Source organism: Heloderma suspectum, chromosome 4 (genome assembly GCF_057233095.1).
Source record: "Heloderma suspectum isolate Gila_16-S chromosome 4, 16-S_ref, whole genome shotgun sequence".
Taxonomy (NCBI): Eukaryota; Metazoa; Chordata; class Lepidosauria; order Squamata; family Helodermatidae; genus Heloderma; species Heloderma suspectum.
The window spans coordinates 239,822,311-239,846,648 of NC_139461.1; the positions used below are offsets into that span (position 1 = coordinate 239,822,311).

At 42.8% G+C, this 24,338-nt stretch overlaps 1 protein-coding gene across 2 annotated transcripts; it reads left to right on the forward strand.

Moving 5' to 3' along the window:
* Positions 1-493: 493 nt before the first annotated feature.
* Positions 494-22,734, forward strand: PSMA5 (proteasome 20S subunit alpha 5). Of its 2 annotated transcripts, none has more exons than XM_084852879.1 (9): positions 494-970; positions 4,197-4,263; positions 6,761-6,887; positions 8,414-8,481; positions 10,476-10,583; positions 10,690-10,748; positions 12,290-12,392; positions 13,269-13,355; positions 21,578-22,734. In XM_084852879.1, exons 1-9 carry the CDS (start codon positions 942-944, stop codon positions 21,653-21,655), a joined length of 726 nt encoding a protein of 241 aa, XP_084709005.1. In that variant the 5' UTR covers positions 494-941; the 3' UTR covers positions 21,656-22,734. The 2 variants fall into 2 exon arrangements, with proteins under 2 accessions (XP_084709005.1, XP_084709004.1); XM_084852878.1 differs by having other exon boundaries at positions 494-663.
* Positions 22,735-24,338: the final 1,604 nt, after the last annotated feature.

A 24,338-nucleotide genomic window follows, 5' to 3' on the forward strand; every position in this document is an offset into this window, starting at 1 on the left:
ATATGAGCCTAATGCCCCTCCCCGCTTAAGACTATTATGGGCGCAATCCTATGCCTGTGTAGACAAAAAAAGTCCTACAACTCCCAGCATGCCCCTGGTAGCCATGTTGGCTGAGGCATGCTGGGAATTGTAGGACATTTTTCTGTCTACACATGCATAGGATTGAACCCTAAATCTAATTCTAAAATTACCTAGCTGCACCACCGGGGTGGGGAAAATACTCTGATTAACCCCCGGGCAAACCAGCACACATGACCCATACATTGCTCCCGTTGCGCCTTCCTGCAATCTGCTACCCCTCCTTCTCCTGTTCTTTCAGCTACAGGGAAAGGCGGGACGGATGCCCCCCAGCGAGCACGGCAACTGTTAGCCAATCAGTGCTGGGTACGAGCGTCGGCCCAGGACCAATTGCACGATGGCGTTGCAAGATCCCGCTTCGGAGCCGTATTGGTCGGTGGGACGCAACGCGTACGGCGCGGAGGTCCACGCATGCGCGGTTCACCGTGGTGTGGGAAACCGGGTGCTGCGCTGACAGGGCCGCAGCCATCCCGGCCTAAAGTGGTGGCTCGAACTCGGCCCCGCGGCCTCCGCGTCCACTCCATTCTCTTCCGGTGCTCCAGCCGCTGCCACCAACATGTTCCTCACTCGCTCCGAGTACGACAGGTGAGTGCGGCCAGAATAAAAGGGAACGCGGCCTGGTCCTAGTCTGGGGCTGAGTCACTGCGGGCGGCCTGCTCGCCTGACTCGCTCTTCAGATGCTTGCGGAAGCAGCAGCAGCAGCAGCAGCAGCAGGCAGATCCTCCCCGCCGCCTTTGCTCAAGCTAACCGCCTCGTGCTGCGGGGGCCCGGGAAGGGGCGTGCAGGCACCTTTTTCTTTCTCTCCGTCTCTTTCCTTGAGACTGAGGCGCTTCGCCTTGACTTCCTGCATAAGTGCCTGAGAAATGGTGAAGAATATCTCAGCTGTAAAAAGGTGATCAGTGAAGATGTTTGGACTTGTGCTGTGAAGTCTTGGGGACAAATTCACTCACTTGAGGACAAGTCTCATTAAAATCGGCGAGGTTTAACTTCTAAGTAGATGTGGTTAGAATTGGGGTGCCGACTTTGTGCTCTTCAGCAGGAGCCTATTGCAGCAGCAAGTCATAGGCTGAGGGACACCTCCCCCCCATTTTCTGTTTTCTGGCAGTCTTTGCTTCCTCTTCCTCAGCAAGGTGGAAAAAAAGAGAGCTTTGTGAAGGTTAAACTGCAAAAGTTAGTTGTCCAAGAGTAATGCAGTGGCCACTTGAGTATGTCCCCCCCCCCCATTACTTAACCATACTGTGCAAAAGTTACAGATTATTTTTATTCATAATGTAGATCGGTCACAACAGCAGGCTACAGTTTGCCTTCAGTATGTATGCTCACTGTTGGGGAGAGCACCTGTGTTGTAGTGGCCACGCTTGTACCCTGTTCTCAAGTTCTGTGCTATACATACATTCATAAACAAGACCTGCTTGATACTTAGTGATAGTTTTAAACCTGGCAAAGTTTTAAATAGTTCCTGTTCATGGCAGATGTGGCTGAACTGTATTGTAAAATGGTAATATAGCCTAGTATTATCTGAACTACTGTGTAGTCAAGGCCTCAGCCAGTTTCCTTAGTCATTGTGATGAGTCTTCAAGCTTTCGCTTTTGTTTTCAGTGACACTGAGTTGGGAAGAGGTTATGAATGATTCATCCTACTTGCTCAACTGAAGCTAAATAACACTTCATTGTTGAATCTGTCAACGCAGAACTATTTTGCCCACAAGGTGATAACCAGACAAGCTAATTCACTTATACAGAAAGTCTCAAATGTATTTGTAGAGTCCCAGGTAACATTAAATGGACAAATAAGAGCGCAACCCAATTGGGTTGCTGCCCATTAGAAGGAAGCTTCTGATCTTGGAGGCTTCCAAGTATCCTGTGTCCTGCAGGAGTCCTACTGGCAGGGTGGGAGGAACAATGGAGGTGATTTTCACCTCTCCATCCTCCTTTTTTTTACACTTTCCTCTAGATGGGCTGTCAGGGGTGAGGTTGGAGAAGCCACAGGATTTTGCATGTCCTGGCCTCTCCTCTCTGCCCACCAGAACACTCACGTTTTGATCTCTCTGGCCACTTTGATGACGTTAGAAAGCAGGTACGCAGTTATTTCTGCGGTGGCTGTAAGGGGGCAGATCTTGGAGTCTCCCTTCCAAAGTCGTGGCAGTGTCTGGGTTTGGATGATCAGTGGGGGAAACAACGCAGCGTTTGTTGTTTCCCCTGCATGTGTCAGTCACGCGTCAGGGATTACCCTAATTACCTATGCCGCACCACGGATTACTGTGTTGTCTGAACTTGCCACGCGGTGCAGGCCTAGTACATTTTCACCCACCCTACAACCCATGGCTTGCAGTAGGGGTTGTGGGGTAGGTGAAAATGCACTACGCCCGCACCGGGTTTAGACAACATGGCAACCCCCAGCGCAGTAATTAGGGTAATCCTGGTTGCTCGACCAGCATGGTCTCCCAACCGATGCTTTGTTGTTTCACCTGCTGATCATCTGAACAGCTCCTGTGTCCAAAGCTTCCATAGTGGAAATCCGAAAAATCCTATGGTCCCTGGGACGCTCTCCAGAGACCATAGGATTGCACCTTTAATGTATTCAATTATTTATTACATTTCTGTACCTCCCAGTAGCTGAAGCTTTCTGGGCAGTTCACAAAAATTAAAAACGTAAAATACAATGTGATAAGATATAATATAAAAGTTTAAAACTACAGTATAAAATAAAAACCAAGTATTAACTACCAAACCAACATTGCCAAGTACCCTGGGATACTTGTGGGAAAGACAATTCCAGTATCTTATTGGGAGGTCCACTTTACAAATTTGCTTCACAGATCTAGCTTTGCTTCATATTTTGCCTGTCCCAAGGCTTTCAGCTACTAAATGCTAGCCTACCCCAGATGATCGTCATGTTGCTTCTGGAAAATCGTTGGGATTTGAAAAACCTCCCAGAGAGTGTTTGCCAGGAGCTCTTTAGCTAGTCTTGGTGTTCATGGGGGATGGTAAGGAGGATTTCTTTTTATTCATCAGGGTAGCTCTGGGCGGCTCTGTACCACAAATGTATATGGCTATAGAAAAGCTGACTTCGTAGGACTTGCTCTGCCATTAAATCCCATGTAGTTCAATGACCTTAGTAGTTTTCATTGCAGCTGCATGGGTATCACTTACATTTTTATTCACAACGAAGTGAATATCTGAATTTGGAGTGAGTTCCTAAAGTTACATGGGATATTGACTAATGACATCTGTTAACGGTGTCATTCTAGAAAACCTTCCTGTGGAATTCGTATTGTGATTCTTCCTGATGAATGAGGATGTACCTTTTTCTCACTGTACACCTGATTTTTTCCAACTTGTAATTCCTTACATTATAAATTAGAAGTAAACAAGCCACTTCCTTAGTCAAAACTAAGAAACAAGAATTGCGGATTCATAAACTATGGTACAAGCACTAGCAGTGCATTGCTTCATAAACAAAATAATTGATTTTCACTAGATGTTCGTTTGTATTAGTGGTGATAGTACTGCTGAGGAACAGATCTTCATGCATCCACATACCTGCCCACTCACCAAAGAAACATGCTCAGTTTTATTCCATGCTGCTTTGTTATTGTTTTGTATTTTATGTTTTTAATCTATTGTACACCACCCAGGGAAGTGTAAGGGCAGTTTAGAAATGAAAGAAAGAAATTCTTATTTACGGTACTTGGCACCATTAGGCAGTATCAAATGCTGCCCATGCACCAGTGTGACCCACTGCTAGCACAACGGGGAAGCTAGCGCTTCCTAAAGCAACCTCACAAATTAGCTGAGCCACTCATTTCCTGAACGAGGCAGGTAAGTGGAGCTCACAGAAAGGAACTCCACTGACCTGTCTCTTTCCTGAAACTAGCATTTTGGCTAGTTTCCGGGGTTGCCTTAGGAAGCATTAGCTTTCAGTTTTGCTAGTAGTGCCCCCCCCCGGCGCAAAAGAATGAGCAGAAGCACAGGGGCAGTATTGGATACTACTCATTAGTTATTGAATAAGTAATCTCCTTTTGACTTGTTTTGTAAGTCTGTAATTCTAGGAATAGAATTCCAAGGAAGTATACATAGGATTAGGTTGTGAGTTTGACTTTTTTCTTTCAATTTTAGGGGTGTGAACACTTTTTCTCCAGAGGGAAGACTATTCCAGGTGGAATATGCTATTGAAGCTATAAAGGTACAGTAAGCATTTGAAACTATTTTATAAACAGCCTCAGGCTGTTCCACAAGGCTGGATGGATTGGAATGGGAAATCTCAAAACAGTGGGAAGATTGTGGTGTACAGTTCGAACAACGTTATCCTAAACATGTGCTCTCTGTCTGGCGCACAGAAGATGGCACAGGCTAGGAGCAGCTAATATTGGTTTTCCTGCTTGGGAGTGGCCTGTTGCTCTTTAACTGTACCCAGCTGCATACCGCTCGAACGCCTGTAAAACATTTAGGCTAAACAATTGAGTTAACGTCTGTACACGGTATGTGTACAATACACCTGTATTAAATGGTTATATGGATTTTTTTCTCCCTAACATGCTCTGCATCCATCTCTGCAAAAATAGCAGTTACTAAGGTCAACAGTGTGAGTTGAAGAGCAGGCACCGTTAGACATTCTTTGTAAGCTAGATGTGGTAACTGGGTGGAGACAGTGGCAGCATAAGCACTAATGCATATTATGCTGTGCTAGTGTGAGGGATTACTTGTACAATGCCAATAGCATGCGACAGGTTTCCCCAGAAAACCTGTCGTGCCAGTTAATGCTGTTGGCATTGCTCTGGAGGTCCCTTAAAGTAACCCAACATAATTTATGTTGCACTGAATACTGCAGAGTAGCTGCTCTTGAGTCCATAAGTCCCCATGGTACAGGGCTGTGAGTTTTGTGTTCTGAGCCTTGGCGTAAGTACACAGTGAATATTAATATCTTTGTGAGGGTGTGATGAGGACACTGCAGTTGTGTGTTCACCAAGTTACTAAGTATCCTTGTTTTATTCTTCAGTCATCACGCTCCCATGATCAAGGAGAAAAACTTTACAATATTATGGTAGTGATTGCTAGAGGCTTTGAGATGCCCATCAGGGACGCCATGTGGCCAGAGTAAATGTCAGCTTTTGCCATACACCTGCTTTCCCTACAAACACCATTCCCAGTTCATCTTTGCTTATTGTGCACCTAAGTATTCCTTAAGTACTGCTTCTTAGTATTATTTTGCAGTTAGGGCATAAAAAACTTTGTCACCATCAGTAGAGAGCTTACCTCAGATAAACTTTTTTGTAACTAAAACTTGATTGTATCAAATATTTGCATACTTTGTGTAATTATAATAATCTGTTTCTCTTAGTGGATTTGCAGAATTGGGATTTGCAGGGTGCAAATCAGTTGTTTTTTAACCGTATAGTAAGGCCATTTCACATTAACTTTTCTCCAGTAAGTGAGGAGAATGGAGAACTGTAGTTGTGAGAACTGGATGTCTTTGATATAGCAATTTGCATGATGTTGAAGGTACATTTCAGAGCCTAGGAGTAGCTACTGCAGTTGAAATCCCGACTCACCTGTTACATTGGTCATATGAGTAGGTGACAAATACGTGCAGGCTTTGACATTTTCAGCCACCATGCTTGCCATGGTGACTGTGCTGCCACCCTGTGGCCAATGTGACAAGTGTCCAGCTTAGTTCACAACTTTGAAGCTGCAGAGGTGGATGGGGATTATCCTGACCTCCAGCATACCTTGGAGGAGTAAACCCTACAAGCTCCCCACCACTGGCATACCTCACGTCCAAGTGCTCAAAGTCAGCATACTACCTACCTGCCGTTTCGACAGGAAATGCTGGTAGGGGAGCTGTCTTGGAAGCACTGGGGGCACCTCTACCCAGCACCAGCCAAGCTGGCACACTCCCTGCCTCCCTTTCCTGTTGGAAAGTGTGGATGGGAGCGGGGGGGGGACACGCGGAAGGAACTTGACAATCACAATTTTCTGGGCAGAACAGTGTTTCTCTATGACATTTGATTGGCAGACAAAACATAATTTGTACAATAATAAACTGATCTAATGTTTCATATTTATAATGATTGACCTCAGAAGATGCACCTTTTGCTCATGAGTAAATTCCTCTTTTTATAAACTATTATTTTTTAAAAAAGCATTAGTTTTTGTCTACTATGGAAGAAAGCTGTCAAAAGCGAATATGTAACTAGACCCAAGTTCCATATGCTATGAAGTCTGATCTCTTATAAATTGCCCTTCAACTAATACCCTCAAGTTGGAGTAGAGCTATTAATGGGAGTAGCTGATTTGTGGATATAGCAGGGCAAACTACAGTGAAATAAGTCTCTCCAATGTGTGTGTATTTAAGGGCTTTTAACACTTTCCAATTACTTTGCAGAGCAATATGGTAAACTGACAGGTTTAAACTTCTTCAGAAGTTCAAACTGCAAATGCATAACTGAAGAATTAGTGCTTTGAAAGGCAGTATTACAAAATGCTTCAACAATATGAGGGGTATGGTTTTAACTCAGGCCTCTATTCAGGGGTAGTGTATAGTTTTCTTCTAATATTCTGGTTTTGGTAATCACAAATGATATGGGTTAAGATGTGTATATAGACCATATACATAGTTCTGTGTAATGTTAAAAGTGATTTGGAAGTGATGGTCTTTTCCTCTTCCTTTCATTTTTGTAAAGCTTGGTTCCACAGCAATTGGAATTCAGACATCAGAAGGGGTTTGCCTGGCTGTGGAGAAAAGGATCACCTCCCCGCTTATGGAACCCAGCAGTATTGAGAAAATTGTAGAAATAGATTCTCACATAGGTAAGAGTAATGAAAGCTTTTTTTATTCCTATAGTAAATTGCAGCATGTACATGAATAAAAGTTGTCCTCTGCAGGTCTAATGAGACATTATCCTGTAGTACAGACCACAGAGCTATGTGTAGGCTTTATTTGGTGGGGAATTAATGTTTAATGGTAGTGGTCACTGGTTTTCCAGGCTCTAGGCCAGCAGGACATAGTTGCAGGAGTAGGAAGCAGCAGCTGTAACTCACTTCTGTTTGACCTCACTAGTGAAAGCTTGCCCCAAATTTAGAACTTGGAGGGCAGGGAGTTGCAATGTAAACGCTTGATTCCCAGCCAGTTTTTGTGCTGGAAGCTCACTGATTGGACTACTAATGTTAGTGTGTCCTCTGTGCTCAAGACAGTGTCTTGCATAGGCACGCACACCAATTGAAAACTGGGGCTTGTTCGTGATAACTTTTATTTTCTATATACTTTCCTTTCCCTTTATTTTAGGGGCGTACAACCTTTTTGGCCCCAAGGGCCACATGTGATCTTGGCACACACATATACTCATATACACACACTTCAGTGATCTTGATGCAGTTTTCTTTTTCCTCACTGCTAGCAGTGCTAGGGAAAGAGCAAACTATATGAGGATCTCTGGTGGAGGGAGTATGGAAATTGTCAGGGTGGATTTGATGATGGTGGTGGTAGGGGGTCAGGGCACTCTTGTGGGAACAAAGTAAAGGCCTTGAGGGCCTGCAAGTTGTGCACCTGTGCTTTATTTAATATTAATCTCATTACTTCAGTACTGATTTGTCACTAGGACAGTATTAACTTTTCTCTGGATACAGGTAGAAGACATTTCTTAGGCTATCTTAGTTTTTTACAGTCATCTCTAAGCATGTAACATGGATATTCTCATATTTCTCTGACACATGAAGACCACTGTCAAACTTCTTTGTGCAGCATCTGTGCTTGTAGCCATTTTACTTCTAGCACTCCCACCTCATGGGTATGCTTGGAGCGCAATCCTAGTTTAAAATGGGTCCTGCTTCATGCTCCTGAGATGCTAATGAGGTATTTTAACTTAATGCCACTTTTTCAGGAAGTTGAGTGGTTTCCACAGAGTGTGACTTGTCATCTCAATCTCTTACTGTGTTTCTGCCAGCTAATCCATAAAAATAGCAGTGCCCATGCAGAGGAATATGGATGTGTTTTACCCAGCAGATTCTGTGGGCTCTGGCCTCTTGCCTAGACTTAACAGGAATGAAAAGAATTGGCACTTTTTGACTGAAAATGGAGGGGAGTGATTAAGAGTCTAGCTTACTTGCTGCTTTGATCTGTGTGGAAAATCCCTAGTATCGGTCAAGTATAATTTTTTGCAGGATGGCATTTGATTTCACAGTTTATCTGAACTCTGTTTTCTTTTGTCTTCCAGCTGTTGGAACATATGTTTTGTGTAGTGTAGCTGCTGTTTGATTCATGGGAAGTTGACACTTTCTGATTGGTTAGTGCTCTGAAAGCTGATGAATAATGCTTGTGTATCTTCATTTTTCTCTAGGTTGTGCAATGAGTGGTTTAATAGCTGATGCAAAGACATTAATTGACAAAGCAAGAGTTGAGACACAGGTAACACTTAAATGCTGGTCTAGAGTGAGTCTTTCTCCCTTCCTGCCTCTCATTTCTTTTGTTACCATATCAGTAATTTGTTTGGTCTAATAAACATGGCAATATAGTTTAATAGAAAGCAACCTGACACTTTGTCTGCAGAAGGAATGTGTGAAATTCAAGGTTGCTTTGCAAAGGTGAGGATAAGATTCTTCTTGGCTCAGCATCCACTTATCTATTTACCTGAATATACGAAGAGCCTATGATGTAACAGGGTACCCTCCCATTGTGCTTTTTAGAAGGATCTTCAATTTTGAAAGCATTTTGATGCTCTATCAGGTAAAGAAAAATCAAATTAAAGATATAGGAAACAGGAACACTCTGAAAAAATGCTAGTTGAGTGGCCTCAGGTTAACAGGAACTGAACATAAGTCTTCCAGTGCAAGCACAGTCCATCTCTCCTCCTTACCCTCATCATAACTTTGAGGACCCTGCTTGCTGAGAAAGTATGTTAAATAGAGTAATCTGTTCCAGCCAATGTGCTCAATAATCTTTCTAGGCTGATCATACAAATGCTTTCCTTGGACATTTTCAGGAAAGATTGAGGGGCCCTTTAAAGTCATCCTAACTGTTTATGAGTCCCTGCTCTGTGACTGGGTTCGATTGCAACAGGCAAAGAAACCATCGTGACTTCTTCTGTTGAGCGTGCACCCACCATTTGCATAATCCCTGCGATGCAGTGCAGGTTGGCATGTTGATTGAACCCAGCATGTGGTGGGACTTGCAGTAGGGTGGGTACAAAGTCACCCCTGCCCTGCCGCGGGTTGGGTTTGAACAACAAGCATTGTGGGGGATTACGCAGATGGCAGTCGCGCACACGGCAGGAGAAGCCACAATCGTTTTTCCTACCGCAATCATCCAAACAGGCTCAATTAGTGGATTCTGTGCACTGGGCCAATGTTTAAATGATCCAACCACAAGATTCTGGTTCTATGGTTGGGATCTGTGCAATCAGTTTCCTTCCATGTGGTTAAGTCATTTTAAATTACAGCCTGCGTAAAAGCTGCTCATGGAAATGTGGCTTCCATCTGGCTAGAGGCATTTAAAAGGACTGTAGGTAAGCATGCATTGGAAATGCTGTAGAGTATCTTGTCTTGGTCAGATGGCTGGGATTTATGACATGTAGCTATTCTAAGGGGAATGACCAACTGGTGGCCCATGAACCACATTAAGCTCTTGCCCCAATTCCTTCCTGCTTCCTCTTGGAACCACAGTGATTTTGGTGTGTGAATCTGTTGTGCAGTTCCTCCTATCTAGCAGCCCCCACCCCCCATGGAAGTTATTTCATTTTGCTTGGGGATGGGGCTTATGCCAAGTTGGAGATGACACAACATGGGTTGCTTCTAACTTGCATAAGACCATTTACCAAATGTTGCTTTGGGAAAGGTGCTGTCTAGGCCACAAGGCAGTATATGAGGCACTGTACTAGGGGCCTCTAGTAGTGCACAATTTGAGGATGCCACACTGAATCCGCGTGTGTCCTCTCATTTTATACTGAGGTGCGGCGCCTAGCAGGCTTTTCAGCTGGGCCGCGCTGGACTCCCTCTAGCCAAACTGCTTGAATAGTATGGGGCCAGTAACATCATGGCTGATGAGGATCTGTGTTAGAGATGTGAATGCTTGGAAAAAACCTGTAAAAATAGAGGGGGCAGGGATGGGGTTTTTTTTAATTTAAAAACCCAGGATTTCTTTTTTCCCCTAAGGATTTTTGGGGAAATTGGAAAACTTTTCCCAAATTTTTCTGGGGTTTCTCCCCATGTTTTTCAAGCCTTCACATCTCAAGCTGAAGAAATTTACCATTGCTCATTATTGAAGTAAGATGATAATTCATTTGTTTTGTCAGAACTTTGGCTCAAATGTTCTCCCAAAGTGTGTGTGTGTTTTAAAAGAAAAGGGGAAAAATTGCCATAGGAAGAGGAATACATAGATCAAGCTCTTCTTTTTTTCTGTTTCAGAATCACTGGTTTACGTACAATGAAACCATGACTGTAGAGAGTGTGACACAGGCAGTGTCCAACTTAGCATTACAGTTTGGAGAAGAAGATGCCGATCCAGGTGCTATGGTGAGTAGACAGTTTGCTGATTATATTCTGAATATACATTTTTGGCAGTTGCCTAACTCAGTTACTCAGTCATGAAACTTTTGATCCTTCTGTGTTTTTGTTCCAGTCAAGGCCATTTGGTGTGGCACTACTCTTTGGAGGAGTTGATGAAAAGGGACCTCAGCTGTAAGTTTGACCTTTGCTTCTTCACTCTGGTTCATGTGTGTTCAGGTGCAGAGTGTATTTCTACAGTACCACTGCTTGGTCAGGAAATAGAGCACCCTAGAATTCTGCAAAAAGCTCTGTGCAAATCAAGGGGGCTAACTGACATGCTCTGAACCAGGTGTCAGGAAATAAGGATTGGATTGGTGATATGAGCTGATGCAGCATCCACAGTCTCTTTTGCTAGTGTCTGTCACCATCATTAAAAGTGGAATAGCGGCAAATGCAAAGCTATTATCCAGCATAGAAATTGTCAGAAGCAATAAAGTTGAGGCAGTGCTGGAAACTACTTACCTGTAAACCACTCTAAAGTTTCTTGATCGTTGCGGAGTGAACTATAGTGGTGCAACTTAATGTTCCTGATATGCTGCAGTAATTTGTTATGATGGAAATATAGTTGCGAGGCAGCATAACATGATAGATTTGCCTTTGGTATATTCCTCTCTAGCTATGCTGGCATGAGCAACTGTATGCTGTTGCAGTTATGCTTGTCTATAAGATTAGGGTGCAAGGAAGTCCACTCTCTTTCCTTAGATACGTGCTCAAGAGCTGTTTGAGTGTCATACAGAATATGACACTTGCATTCATCCCAAATGTTTGCTTAAGCAAAAGTTCAGAGTGAACAGGAAAAGGTGCAAATATTCCTTAATCTTTTCATAAGGACTAGCAGAGCCACTAGTAACATAATATACGTTGTCTGCTTTGGCATGCCTTAGGTGGAGTTGAGAGCGCATTTGTAACCAGAAGCTCTCTGCACTTCAAAGTTCCAAGCTGTCTTTAAAGAAGCAAGCCTTGCTGAATTTCATAGGAGAGACAGCTCCATTAAAATGGTATGAGGGAGGGAGAGTGGATGAGAAAAACAAAGAACTACATCCACCCCAAAACAAGATAAGGGGGGAAAGAAGGTTAAAATGTTCACCCAGCAGCAGCGGTGAGGACTGGGGTAGGCAGTGTATGAGTAGCCACGGCAGGCTTGTGTGTTGCCCATCCCTGCTTTAAAGGGATAAAAGGCAACTTGAGCTCCCTGGCATCTTCCCTGGATACATCTGTTTGGATCCAGAAAACCCCATGTGTGAGCAAAAGGCATTTCTACTCACCTGGCTGTGTAGATGAGATGCTGTTCTGGAGGATTCCCTGACTGAGAAGTATCTATTTAGGGGAATGTTATGTGCTGCAGCAGTGCCAGGACTGCCCAATTCACATGCGGAGCACCATGCAAAATTCTCTAGATCTAGGCCATGTAATATACCTGCGGCCAATTCTACTAGTCTTCTTGTAGTGTTGGATGTAATACTTTGGCTGACGCACATGTGCGCCTGCGCTCTCATGCTGTGTTCCTACCACAAAAGGTGAAGCTGGCAACACCCCCCCCCCCCCCCGCTGCTTAATCTCACACTGAGCTTCTCTTGGCTTCCAACTGTAAGCCACAGTGTTTTTTGAAGTACTGAATCTTTTCTAGGGAACTTCCTTGACGAGTGAATCTCCTGTTCATCTTTCTTGTGTAGGTTTCACATGGATCCTTCTGGCACATTCGTACAGTGTGATGCAAGAGCAATTGGATCAGCTTCAGAAGGTGCACAAAGCTCTCTGCAAGAGGTTTATCACAAGGTAATGAGATGAGATCTGAGAAAGCATATCTTAGGTGGTTTATTGGCCCCATAAAACACTTCTTATTGTGGTTCCCTGGTGAGAGAATGGAGTTAAAGGGGACATGAGTGGCATTCATTTTGACATTATCCACATGAAAAACTATTCTTTGAGTGACACTGTCCCTAATCTGTGTTAATATAGTAAAACAACTGTAGCCTCCTCTCGGTGTGTGTGGGGGGGAGTGTTCCCAGGTGAAAAAGTTGTCCCTGATCTGTTTGTAAAATGCATGCTACAGATGTAACACACTCAGTGTGTAACAAGCTCAGGGACATCTAAGAAGCATCATTATAGATATAATTGTCTACTTGAAACTTTCTAAGAAAATGAACCAAATGCTTGTGTACGACTTGTCCATTTTTGGTATTTGGATTCATGTATGAGTACCAGGTTAACCAAAATTGGCTTTGAGTCTGGGAACTTCATTTGTGTAGAACTTGTCTAGAAATATTTGTCATGAGGGAATCTAGTTTTTAGAATATTTAAATAAAAACTTTGTGCCAATATTAGACAATAGCTGCAGTACTTGCCTTCTCTGCAGATGCCCTTCTTAGAAACTAAGAAGCAATTATTAGATTTCTAATCTCAAACATAACAGAGAACCACTATTGACTTACTTTATCTATCCATTAATTTCATATATGGTGGTTCACTAGACGGAACACACAGCTTCTTGAACACTATTGCAGACTGTTCAGCATTGCAGCTCTAGAGATAATTGTCCAGTCCTTGTGATAAGCTTCTGCACACGGAGACAGCCTTCTCATGGAGATTTAAAGCACCCTCTATCTGGCAGCCATATGTACCACCCTTAACTTCCATGACTTCTCTTAACAGTCAATGACACTGAAAGAAGCTATCAAGTCATCCCTTATCATTCTAAAACAAGTTATGGAAGAAAAACTGAATGCAACTAACATTGAGGTATGTATTTTACTCTCTTGATAAAGGCAAATGTTTTCCATTAGCGTCCAGTGTAAGGGAATTTCAGCAGAGGTAATAGTGGCCTAGTTTTGTCATGAGTTGTATGTTATTCCCCTTAGCTAACACCTGGCTCTTCAAATATAGCAATAGCATACAACCTCATATGAAGATCTCCTACCTATCATGGTGGCTTTGCTAGTTACTTGATGTTCTTTAGGCTTGAAATGAGACTTCTGCCCTTCTCTTGCCCAAATGGTAACAGCCTTAATTTACTCCTCAACATTTTGGTGCATATTGAGAAGCTCTTCCCTGTGTTGGTAGCTAGAGGCAATGTAGATGAGTGGCCTATTTAAAGTTTGGTCTTTGCACAGTTGTTGTAGACTCCTGGAAATGTATTTCTTGATTGCTTGTTTAAAAGTAAAACAGATCTCATAGTTAAGATCTCCTGCAAACCCTCACTGCTGGAGTTCCAAACCTTGGAACCTTCAGCAAGAAATCTTAGCAAAAGCCAAATAACTTGTATCGGGCATGCCTGGCTGTCAGTATGGCTTCTTCTTTAAAAATGTGTTTCCCTTGCTCAGCAGTTATTCCTTGGCACTCATGTTAGAGGAAATGAAAATTGCATTACTTTCAGGGTTTCCTTTATTAAGATCAGAAACAATGCCAAATCTCTCTACTTTGGATTGTTAAAGTGTCTGGCATCAGGGAGCAAATGCTATGTACAGTGGAGGAAAATCTTTGCTGCTCACTAGTACACAGTAACTGTCTGTAGCCAAGTCTACTTCAAGCTGCAGCCCTTTTAACTAAGACAGGGATAAGGAACGTAGACTGCAACTCCCATCATCCCTCACTGTTGGATTTGCTGGCTAGGGCTGATGGGAGTTGCAGTCCAACAACATCTGGAAAGCCACATGTTCTCCATCCCTGATCTAAGACAAAGTTTAAACATGGTACCATCATAACGAAAGCCTTGCTGAATTAGAGCAAATATCCATCTAGTTCAAGATCCTGTTTCCCACAGCGGTTAACGGTTTTTTTCCCAAGGAGCCCACAAACAGGGCTTGGAGACAATAGACCTCTTCTACTGTTGTTCAGCAGCAACTTGTATTTGGTGGCATACTACCTCTGAGTCTGGAGATTCCATATAGCCATCGTGACTAATAGCCATTGATATCTCCATCATGAGGGGTTCAGATTTGTTAGGCACCGGGGAACATTTTGGGAGAAGCCGGGCATGTACAAGAGGGACGGGCTCCACTTGAACTAAAATGGAGCCAGACTGCTGGTGCTAAATATAAAAAGGGTGGCAGAGCAGGTTTTAAACTAAATCCTGGGGGAAGGCCAACAGGAGCTGGGAAGCATCTGGTTTGGGTTAAATCATCCCAAAGGGATGAAGATGAAAATGTTTTTGATTGCCCAAATGTAGAAGGGGAGGAAATAGGCCAGGAGCACATGGTAGAACATAATAGCCAGTCAAAGGGGCCAGTGTCCCATAGAAAAAGATGCACACGCCAGAGGCATCTGGGGAAGGATACCATGTATAGATGTTTCTGTGCAAATGCTAGAAGCCTCCGTGCCAAAATGGGTGAATTGGAGTGCTTGATTTTAAAGGAAAGCATGGATATAGTGAGCATTACAGAAACCTGGTGGAGCGGAGAGAACCGGTGGGATACGGTCATCTCTGGATATAAACTCTATAGGAAGGACAGGGAAGGGCGTACTGGGGGAGGTGTTGCCCTGTATGTCAAAGAGGGCGTAGTGTCGAGTGGACTAGAACACCGAAAAGGGATAGGATCTTCGACAGAAGCTCTGTGGCTGACAGTACCGGGCTCCAAAACTAATTTAGTGCTATTGTCCCCCAGACTAGAATGCTTAGAGTGACCTTGAGATGGAAAATAAAATCAGGGAGGCCTCCAAACAAGGAAGCGTTGTAATAATGGGCAACTTCATTACCTTCACATTGAATGGATAAATGCATGTTCCAGCCATGACAAAGAGGTTAAATTTCTTGATGCCCTAAATGATTGTGTCTTAGAACAGTTGGTCATGGAACTGACCAGAGGGAAGGCGACCTTGGATTTAATCCTAAGTGGTGCTGCCCACGACCTAGTACGAGATGTAAATGTTGTTGAACTACTTGGAAACAGTGATCACAGTGCTATCAGATTTAATATATATTTAAATGGAAAATTGCCCAGGAAGTCCAGCACAGTCACATTTGACTTCAAAAGAGGAAACTTCTCTAAAATGAGGGAACTGGTGAAACAGAAGCTAAAAGGGGGAGTCAAAAGGATTAAATCCTTTCAAAATTCTTGGGGATTACTCAAAACCACAATAATAGAAGCCCAGCTAAAATGTATACCACAGGTTAGGAAAGGTAGCACCAAGTCCAGGAGGTTGCCGGCATGGTTAATCAGCAGTGTTAAGGGAGCTATTGGAGAAAAGAGAGCTTCTTCCAGAAAATGGAAGTCTTGCCCAAGTGAGGAAAACACAAGGGAGCACAAGCTTGCACAAAGATGATGCAAGCAGACAATAAGAGATGCAAAAAAGCATTTTGGAGAGCATATCGCTAACATCAACGCCAACAATAAAGAATTCTTTAAATACATCAGAAGCAGAAAACCAGCTAGGGAGGCAGTTGGACCATTGGATGACACTGGAGTCAAAGGAGTACTGAAGGAGGACAAGGAGATTGCAGAGAAGCTGAATGAATTATTTTCATATGTCTTCATTGCAGAAGATAATAGGACATATACCTGTGCCTGAACTGATGTTTTCAGGAAGAGAGTCTGAGGAACTGAGGCAAATAGTGGTGACAAAAGATGAAATTCTCAACCTTATTGATAAATTGAAATGAAATAATTCACCAGGCCCAGATGGTATTTATTTATTTATTTATTGCATTTATACCCCGCCTTTCTCCCTCTCGCAAGGAACTCAAGGCGGCTTACATTATCCTCCTCCTCACCGTTGTATCCTCACAACAACAACCCTGTGAGGTAGGTTGGGCTGAGAGTCTGTGACTGGCCCAAAGTCACCCAGTGAGCTTCCATGGCCAAGTGGGGACTAGAACCCAGATCTCCCAGCTCCCAGTCCGTCACTCTCACCACTACACTACACTGGCTCTCTACACTACACTGGATGGAACATGGTATCCATCCTGGAGTTCTCAAAGAACTCAAATATGAAATTGCTGATCTTCTAACCAAAATATGTAACATGTCCCTGAGATCAGCCTCTGTACCAGAGGACTGGAAGATGGCCAGTGTAACACCAATTTTCAAAAAGGGATCTGGGAAATTATAGGTTGATTAGCTTAACATCTGTTCCGGGTAAATTGGTTGAAGGCATTATTAAGGACAAGCCCTGCTGAAAAAGAGTCAACACGGCTTCCACAAAGGTAAGTCCTGTCTCAGTAACCTTTTAGAGTTTTTTGAGAGTGTCAATAAACATGTAGACAGGGGTGATCTGGTAGACATTGTTTACTTGGACTTCCAAAAGATTTTTGACAAAGCCCCTCACCAAAGACTCATGAGCAAACTTAGCAGTCATGGAATAAGAGGACAGGTCCTCTCATGGATCAGTAACTGCTTAAAGAACAGAAAGCAGAGAGTAGGAGTAAATGGTAAATTCCCCCAATGGAGGGAAGTAAATAGTGGGGTCCCACAGGGATCTGTATTAGGACCAATGCTTTTCAGCCTTTTCATAAATGATCTGGAATTAGGAGCGAGCAGTGAAGTGGCCAAGTTTGCGGATGACACCAACTTATTTAGGGTGGTTAAAACAAAAAAGGATTGTGAAGAACTCCAAAAGGATCTCTCCAAACTGGGAGAGTGGGCATCTAAATGGCAAATGTGGTTCAATGTAAGCAAGTGAAAAGTGGTGCAAGTTGGGGCAAAAAAATCCCAGCTTCACATATAGCCTGATGGGATCTGAGCTAGCGGTGACTGACCAAGAAAGAGATCTTGGGGTTGTGGTGGACAGCTCAATGAAGATGTCAACCCAGTGTGCAGCTGCTGTAAAAAAGGCAAACTCCATGTTAGGCATAATTAGAAAAGGGATTGAGAATAAAACTGCCAACATCATACTGCCCCTATACAAATTTGTGGTGCGGCCACACTTGGAATACTGTGTACAGTTCTGGTCACCACACCTAAAAAAAGATATTGTAGAGCTGGAAAAGGTGCAGAAAAGGGCAACTAAAATGATCAAGGGGCTGGAGCATCTCCCCTCTGAGAGAAGGTTACAACAGCTGGGAGTGTTTAACTTAGAAAAAAGGAGGGTAAGGGGAGACAAGCGAGGTCTACAAAATTATGCATGGTATGGAGAATGTGGATAGGGAGACATTTTTCTCCCTCTCTCAAAATACTAGAACCCGGGGTCATCCTATGAAGCTGATTGGTGGGAGATTCAGGACAGATAAAAGGAAGTACTTCTTCACACAGAGCATAGTTAAGCTATGGAATTTGCTCTCACAGGAAGTAGTGATGGCCACCAGTTTGGATGGCTTTAAAAAGGGGTTAGACAAATTCCTGGAGGAGAAGGCTATCAATGGCTACTAGTCTTGATGGCTGTGTGCTACCACCAGTACCAGAGGCAGTGAGCCTATGTACACCAGTTGCTGGGGAACATGGGTGGGAGGGTGCTGTTGCACTCATGCCATGCTTGTGGGTCCCTAGTCAGTAGCTGGTTGGCCACTGTGTGAACAGAATGCTGGACTAGATGGACCCTTGGTCTGATCCTGCATGGCTCTTCTTATGTTCTCAGCTTATGTGTTTCTTTTTTCTGGATGGCTGGGCACACTTCAAAACAAAGTACTGGGCTGTAGCCACCCCCATTTTTATTTTCAAAGAATGTCTCTGGGCCTCAGAGGCATTCTTGGAAATGAATATGGTGCTGGAGGCCAGTACTTCACTTTGCAACATGCCAGCCTCCAAATTAAAAAAAAATCTAAAATACAAATCAAGAGGGCCAGGGAGCCTGGCAAGTGTCAGGAGAGGTGTTCGTGGGCACCACATTGGAGACCCCAGAGGTATGGTGACTTTGAAGTTGGCAGCAGTATCCTGGGAGACTGAAATGTTCTTCCACTAGCTTTTGAATTTTGCTAGGTTTATGTCAATTTTTTCTCTTCAATAGAGACAGTGTTGATGTAATTGCATGCATCACATTGGAGAATGAGCCTCTGGCTGATCGTACTAGACCCTGTAATAGTGTTGCCCAAGTACATATGGGGAAGTTATCTGAAGATGTTTCCTAGTGTGTATATTACCATATCAGCATCTTGTTAATATTGTGGTGAAATGACATGACTGGCCCTTGCCTCACTATTTTTGTTTATTTGTGTAATGCTTTTCTGCCCCCAAAGCATTGAACAGCATTTTAAAATACAAGATAATCAGTTAACTGTAGCAGAGGAGGGCAGGGGGTTCCCTGCATGCAGAGTTTCCTTTCTAAGCACTACTGTGTTCACATGTAACTTGGATTTTTTGTGTGTGTGCATATTATATGTGCTAGAAGTTCAGGGACCAGAATTTACTAGGGACTGGGGCCATGGCCAAGCCACTAAGTGCTAATCTCCATTAAATTAATTACTGTTTTTATTACGTTACTCCTGCCACATTGTCCAGATTGATCTTAAAGTATCTTACAAATCAGTCAACTAAAAACAGTTTAATTAAGACAAACATTACATCTTCCTAATAAGCATTCAGTTTGCAACCTAATAAAATCACAGTAACCCTAGTAACAAACAAGTAATACTATTGATGATAAAATAATAACGGGATCAGTCTTAAATCCCAAACACCTGCCAATTTTTTTTTTAAAAACCCAGAAAACAGATCCAACAGCAATCACACATTACACATCTGAATCCTCGGATAAGTGTGACACCACCCCTTCCCAGAATGGGATCAGCCAGGCCCCCCGTTATTGATATCTCCGTATTGTCTGGATTCAGCTTCAGTTTCTTCACCATCATCTGTTCCATCACTGCCTGCATGCAAGCCAAACATGCACAGCCTGACCTGACTTCATTAAAAAAAAACAAAACAACCAAAGGGGGAGAGAGAGCTGAGCCTTACTGGCATGTTGCTGACTCCTCACCCCAAATCTCTAGACAAAACCTCCCAGCACTTCCTTCTAAATTAAAAAAATGGAACAGACTTGAGCTCTGCAGGATACTAAAAGACCAGAGAACATCACCCAGCACCACATTTGGAATCTTTCCATCAGGTAGGAGCAGAGCCTCCACAAAATGGTGCCTCCAGCTGGTGCACACAGCTCCCTCATTCCTGCTGAAAGAACAAGTTATGGCTTATGACCCTGGTTTGTCTGGGGAGAGTCAAGGCCAAGTTCCCTGTTGGCATATCATGATAAACCATGGACAGAAAGACCGTAGTTTAGCCGTTCCCACTTGCAGGAGGAGCCAAGTGGGAGCGATTAAGCAGTGTGCAATAACATGCTGGCTTATTCACAATAAGCCAGAATGCTTTAGAATCCTGGCTTATTGTGATGTGCAAACATGGCCAATGTATGTGAAGTATTTTAAACAGTATTATGCAGTATCCAACAGTATCATTCTACAATAGCGCAGCTAGAGCTCCACCAAATCTTTCTGCTGAGCAAGGGTTTGTAAATAATGCTTGCATAACCAGCTGCTTGCACAGATGTAACTTAGTTGGATTCTTCTCTTGCACATAGTTTGGAGCCTGATTTCCACTAGCACACCAACATTTGGGCTAGCAGAATGACACAGTGCCCTATATAAATACTAGTTGTTGTTCAGTCGTTAAGTCATGTCCGACTCTTCGTGACCCCATGGACCATAGCATGCCAGGCCTTCCTGTCCTCCGCTCTCTCCCGGAGTGTGCTCTTGAAAAGTTGGAAGTGTTACATCTCTATTGGCTGTCTTCTGTGCCATCCAGCCTACCTCAATATTTTGAAACTTTGATAATATATTGTTGTTGTTCAGTTGTTAAGTCGTGTTCGACTCTTCGTGACTCCATGGACCATAGCATGCCAGGCCTTCCTGTCTTCCATTCTGTCCCGGAGTCTGCTCAAGTTCATATACATTGCATTGGTGATGCTGTCTAGCCATCTCATCCTCTGCTGTCCCCTTCTCCTTTTGCCTTCAATCTTTCCCAGCATCAGGGTCTTTTCCAGTGAGTTTTCTGTTCATATTAAGTGGCCAAAATATTTGAGCTTCAGCTTCAGTATCTGTCCTTCCAATGAGCAGTCAGGGTTGATTTCCTTTAGGATTGACTGATTGGACCTCCTTGCAGTCCAGGGGACTCGTAAGAGTCTTCTCCAGCACCACAGTTCGAAAGCATCAATTCGTCGGCGCTCAGCCTTCCTTATAGTCCAGCTCTCACAGCCATACATTACTACTGGGAAAACCATAGCTTTGATTATGCGGACCTTTGTCGGCAAGGTGATGTCTCTGCTTCTTGCTTTGCTGTCTAGGTTTGCCATAGCTTTCCTCCCAAGGAGCAGGCGTCTTTTAATTTCATGGCTACAGTCACCATCTGTGGTGATCTTGGAGCCCAAGAAAATAAAATCTGTCACTGCTTCCATTTCTTCCCCTTCTATATGCCAGGAAGTGATGGGGCCAGATGCCATGATCTTAGTTTTTTTAATGTTGAGTTTCAAACCAGTTGATAATATATACAACCAAACAAAAAGCTCTTCTGATGCTTGCATGTTTAAATTACATAACATCCAAATAGATCCCTCTCTTGACTGTTCTTTGCTGTCCTTATACGCTGGAGGAGATTACTCCCCTCTTCTTCACCATGGCAATAATGCTTACTGTGAACCAGACACTCTGTGAACACCCAATTGTGTAGAGGTTTAGTTTGTATAATGCTGCTTCCCCAATTTTTTTGACGAGGGAAGGAATCACATGGATTAGGTTCAAGTAACAATGGAGAAATGGGTTGCAGAATGAAACACTGTTGTGTTCACCCTGACAAAGGAGAAGCTGAACCTAAGCATGCTCAGTTTCTTGGTTCTGCTAATAAAGTAGAGCCTTTTAGAAGTCATTTTGGTTTCAGGTAGCTATTTTAGGGACATGGTATGTGTTATGATCCATGAGCCAAAAGAGTTCAGACAGTCCAGTAGTAACATCTGTTCCATGTGCAATGATCTGTCTGCTCTGTGTCTAATGCTGTCCATTCCTAATGTGTGTAAGCATCTGTAACTCTCTTTCTCTTTCCTTGCAGCTTGCGACAGTACAACCTGGGATGAAATTCCACATGTACACAAAAGAGGAGCTTGAAGATGTCATCAAAGATATTTGATGAGGGGTAGAACCTCTCCAACTGCCTCATTCCCTGATCACAGCAAACTGAGTCTTCAGTTTTTTTCCAGTGCCCGTAACTTTATTTCAGCAGCACGTACGCCTGCTCTTAAACAATGGCTCAAAGATTTTTTTACAGTTTCTGTACATAAAAAAAGATCTTCAGTAAGAGGAAACTAGAATAAATCATTTTGTTACTCTTATGTTGCTTCTTCTGTAATAAAGTTTTGGGGTGGGAGGTGGTTAAAATTAATGCTGAATGGAATGGACACATTTTGCAAGTGTTTTCTTTACCCATGAAAGTTGACATCCTTGCTTAACCATTTTTGAGCAGGGCACAAAAGGGGCTGGACATGGAATTTTCCCTCCCTCCCTCACGCACACACACGTACACACGCACGCGCACACACACACTTTCAGTGCTCTCTTCCCTGATAACCTTACATTGCAATGGTGCTTCTGAGTGAGCCTCTTAGCAGCTCTAGTTCACTTCTGCTTCAGCCCTATTTTTTTTAACCAAATCAGCTTTCATCCTAGCAGCAGTGACAACATAACTGTTGCTAAGAAGGCTAATCTGAAATACAATCAATGGAACCAAAGCAACAGCTGATCAAAGCAGTGAATCATTGTGAAAAATGTATGCTTTAGGGAAACACTTTAGGCCCCCTGGCCTCTTTTTTCACACTGAAAGATTGCATCCAAAAATTCAGTAGAGCATATTTAAAGTATTAAACTTATATGAGTGTTGTGTCTAGTACAGTTAAAATTGTATGGTACTTCCTTTATGTGGCACAATTGCTGGTGTCTGGTATCTTTCTAATCTAGTGTTACTACTGTGCTGAACTCCCTTCCTTTTCTGGATGGGATTGTTAGTAATCTAACTCCCAGACATTTTGCAGCCTTCAAAAGCCATTTCTGGAGTTCCCATTTCTAGCTGTTCAAATGGCACAGCTCCCTCATGTGGAACATACAATCTCAACAAGGTAACATATTTCAATTAGAGAACTGATCTAATTATGCATCTTTCTGATGTATCATGAATGTTAAAAAAAAAAAACTTTTGTAGACAGAACAATCATAGATTTGAAACTTTTATATACTTTCATTTGTGTATTCCTATGGAAAAGGATATGCATGTGTCCTATATAGGAACTGAGCCTCTAGCTAAGGAACCTCTGATTTGATGTTCATATTTTAAATTTTCAGTGTGTAAACCATCTGGTCTGAATTTCTTTTTTTGATACTTGATACTGTGGCCAACTGGCTTTCATTAGGTTTATTTTCATTTAGGACTGAAGTCCATGGGCCTGTAGCTTTGTATCATACCCTTGTTCACATCTAATGCATATCAGCAGCCTATTAACATATTTAGATGGGAGGTCAGATGTTTCTAATAATCAAAAGGGGGAAGTCTGGAGTAATCTTCCAGAGTGTTTGTTCTAAACAAAGTGTTAGTTCTAGTTGCTCAAAACGTTTGAGCAATTATATTTTTTCTCAAACAAGCTGGGTACATTATGAACTCAGCCAAATACTGGATTTTACCTTGCTCTGAAGAAATGGAGATGGCAAATTGTGTAGGATGTACAGTTTTGAGAACGAAGAATTGTCTGTCTCATTTGAAAGCTTGGCAGATGTTTGCCTAGTACATCATTAGTGCTATCAAAATGTTTGCTAGTAGTGTATGTTGTAATTGGGTCCTGAGCACCCTTGGGGTGTTGTAAACATTAATACAGCAACGATCGTATATGCCCTAATAAGCTATGCTTTGGCCAAGCAGAAGTTAATGGGCTTAATGAGGAATAAGAAGAAAAATGACTGGTTTGTGTTAGGCTGGGTAATGGTTAACATATAACAGGTGGCTAGTCTATTAGTGCCTTCTGTGCACCTATGAAATGGGCACAGCACAGTGTAAGCTTGCATTGGGCTTATAAAATTCTAGAGGATGCAAAGCACAAGCCAAATGAAACCCTAGATTAAATTGGTTTAGTGCATTCTACCATGAGAATTTTATGTTTTACAAAATCTGTGATAAGGGACATGAGTCCTTTCAGGATATAGAATAGTTTCTTTTTATCTAGCTTTTGCTTGTTTTGCAGAAAAAAGAAAACCTCTTCCACTTAAAACAAAGGCTTTTTTATTCTGTTTGAAGCGCAGTTACTGGTACCAGCTACCATGTGATCCTGCCATGGTTTCTCTGAAGCCCTAAAGCAGGACTTCATTCTAATCTTATCTGAGGAGCAGAAGTGAATAACTTTTGGCTACTGCAGCTCAGACAAGAAGTCAGTCTTGAAAATTGTGTGCTTTGCATGCAAAAGGTCCCAGATTCAGTCCCCGGTATCTCCAGGTAGGGCTAGGAAAGGCTCCTGCCTGAAACCCTGGAGAGTCACTGCCAGTCAGTATAGACTATATTGGCTAGATAGACCAATGGACTGACTCAGCATAAGGCAGCTTCCTATATGATACTCTTAAAATAAATGTAAGTCTGTATCATAGTTGTAGGACAAGTATATGACCTTATTCAGTTATCCATAGCTTTCACATTTCAAATACAAACAGTTAAATGGGCAAATAAGCCATGAGGAAGATCACCAGTCTTTGAAGCAATTATTTTGTTCCTACTCTACAAGCTCAGAAAGATTCAACTTTATGTTTGTCGTGCAGATCAAGTTATGTATGCCTACAAG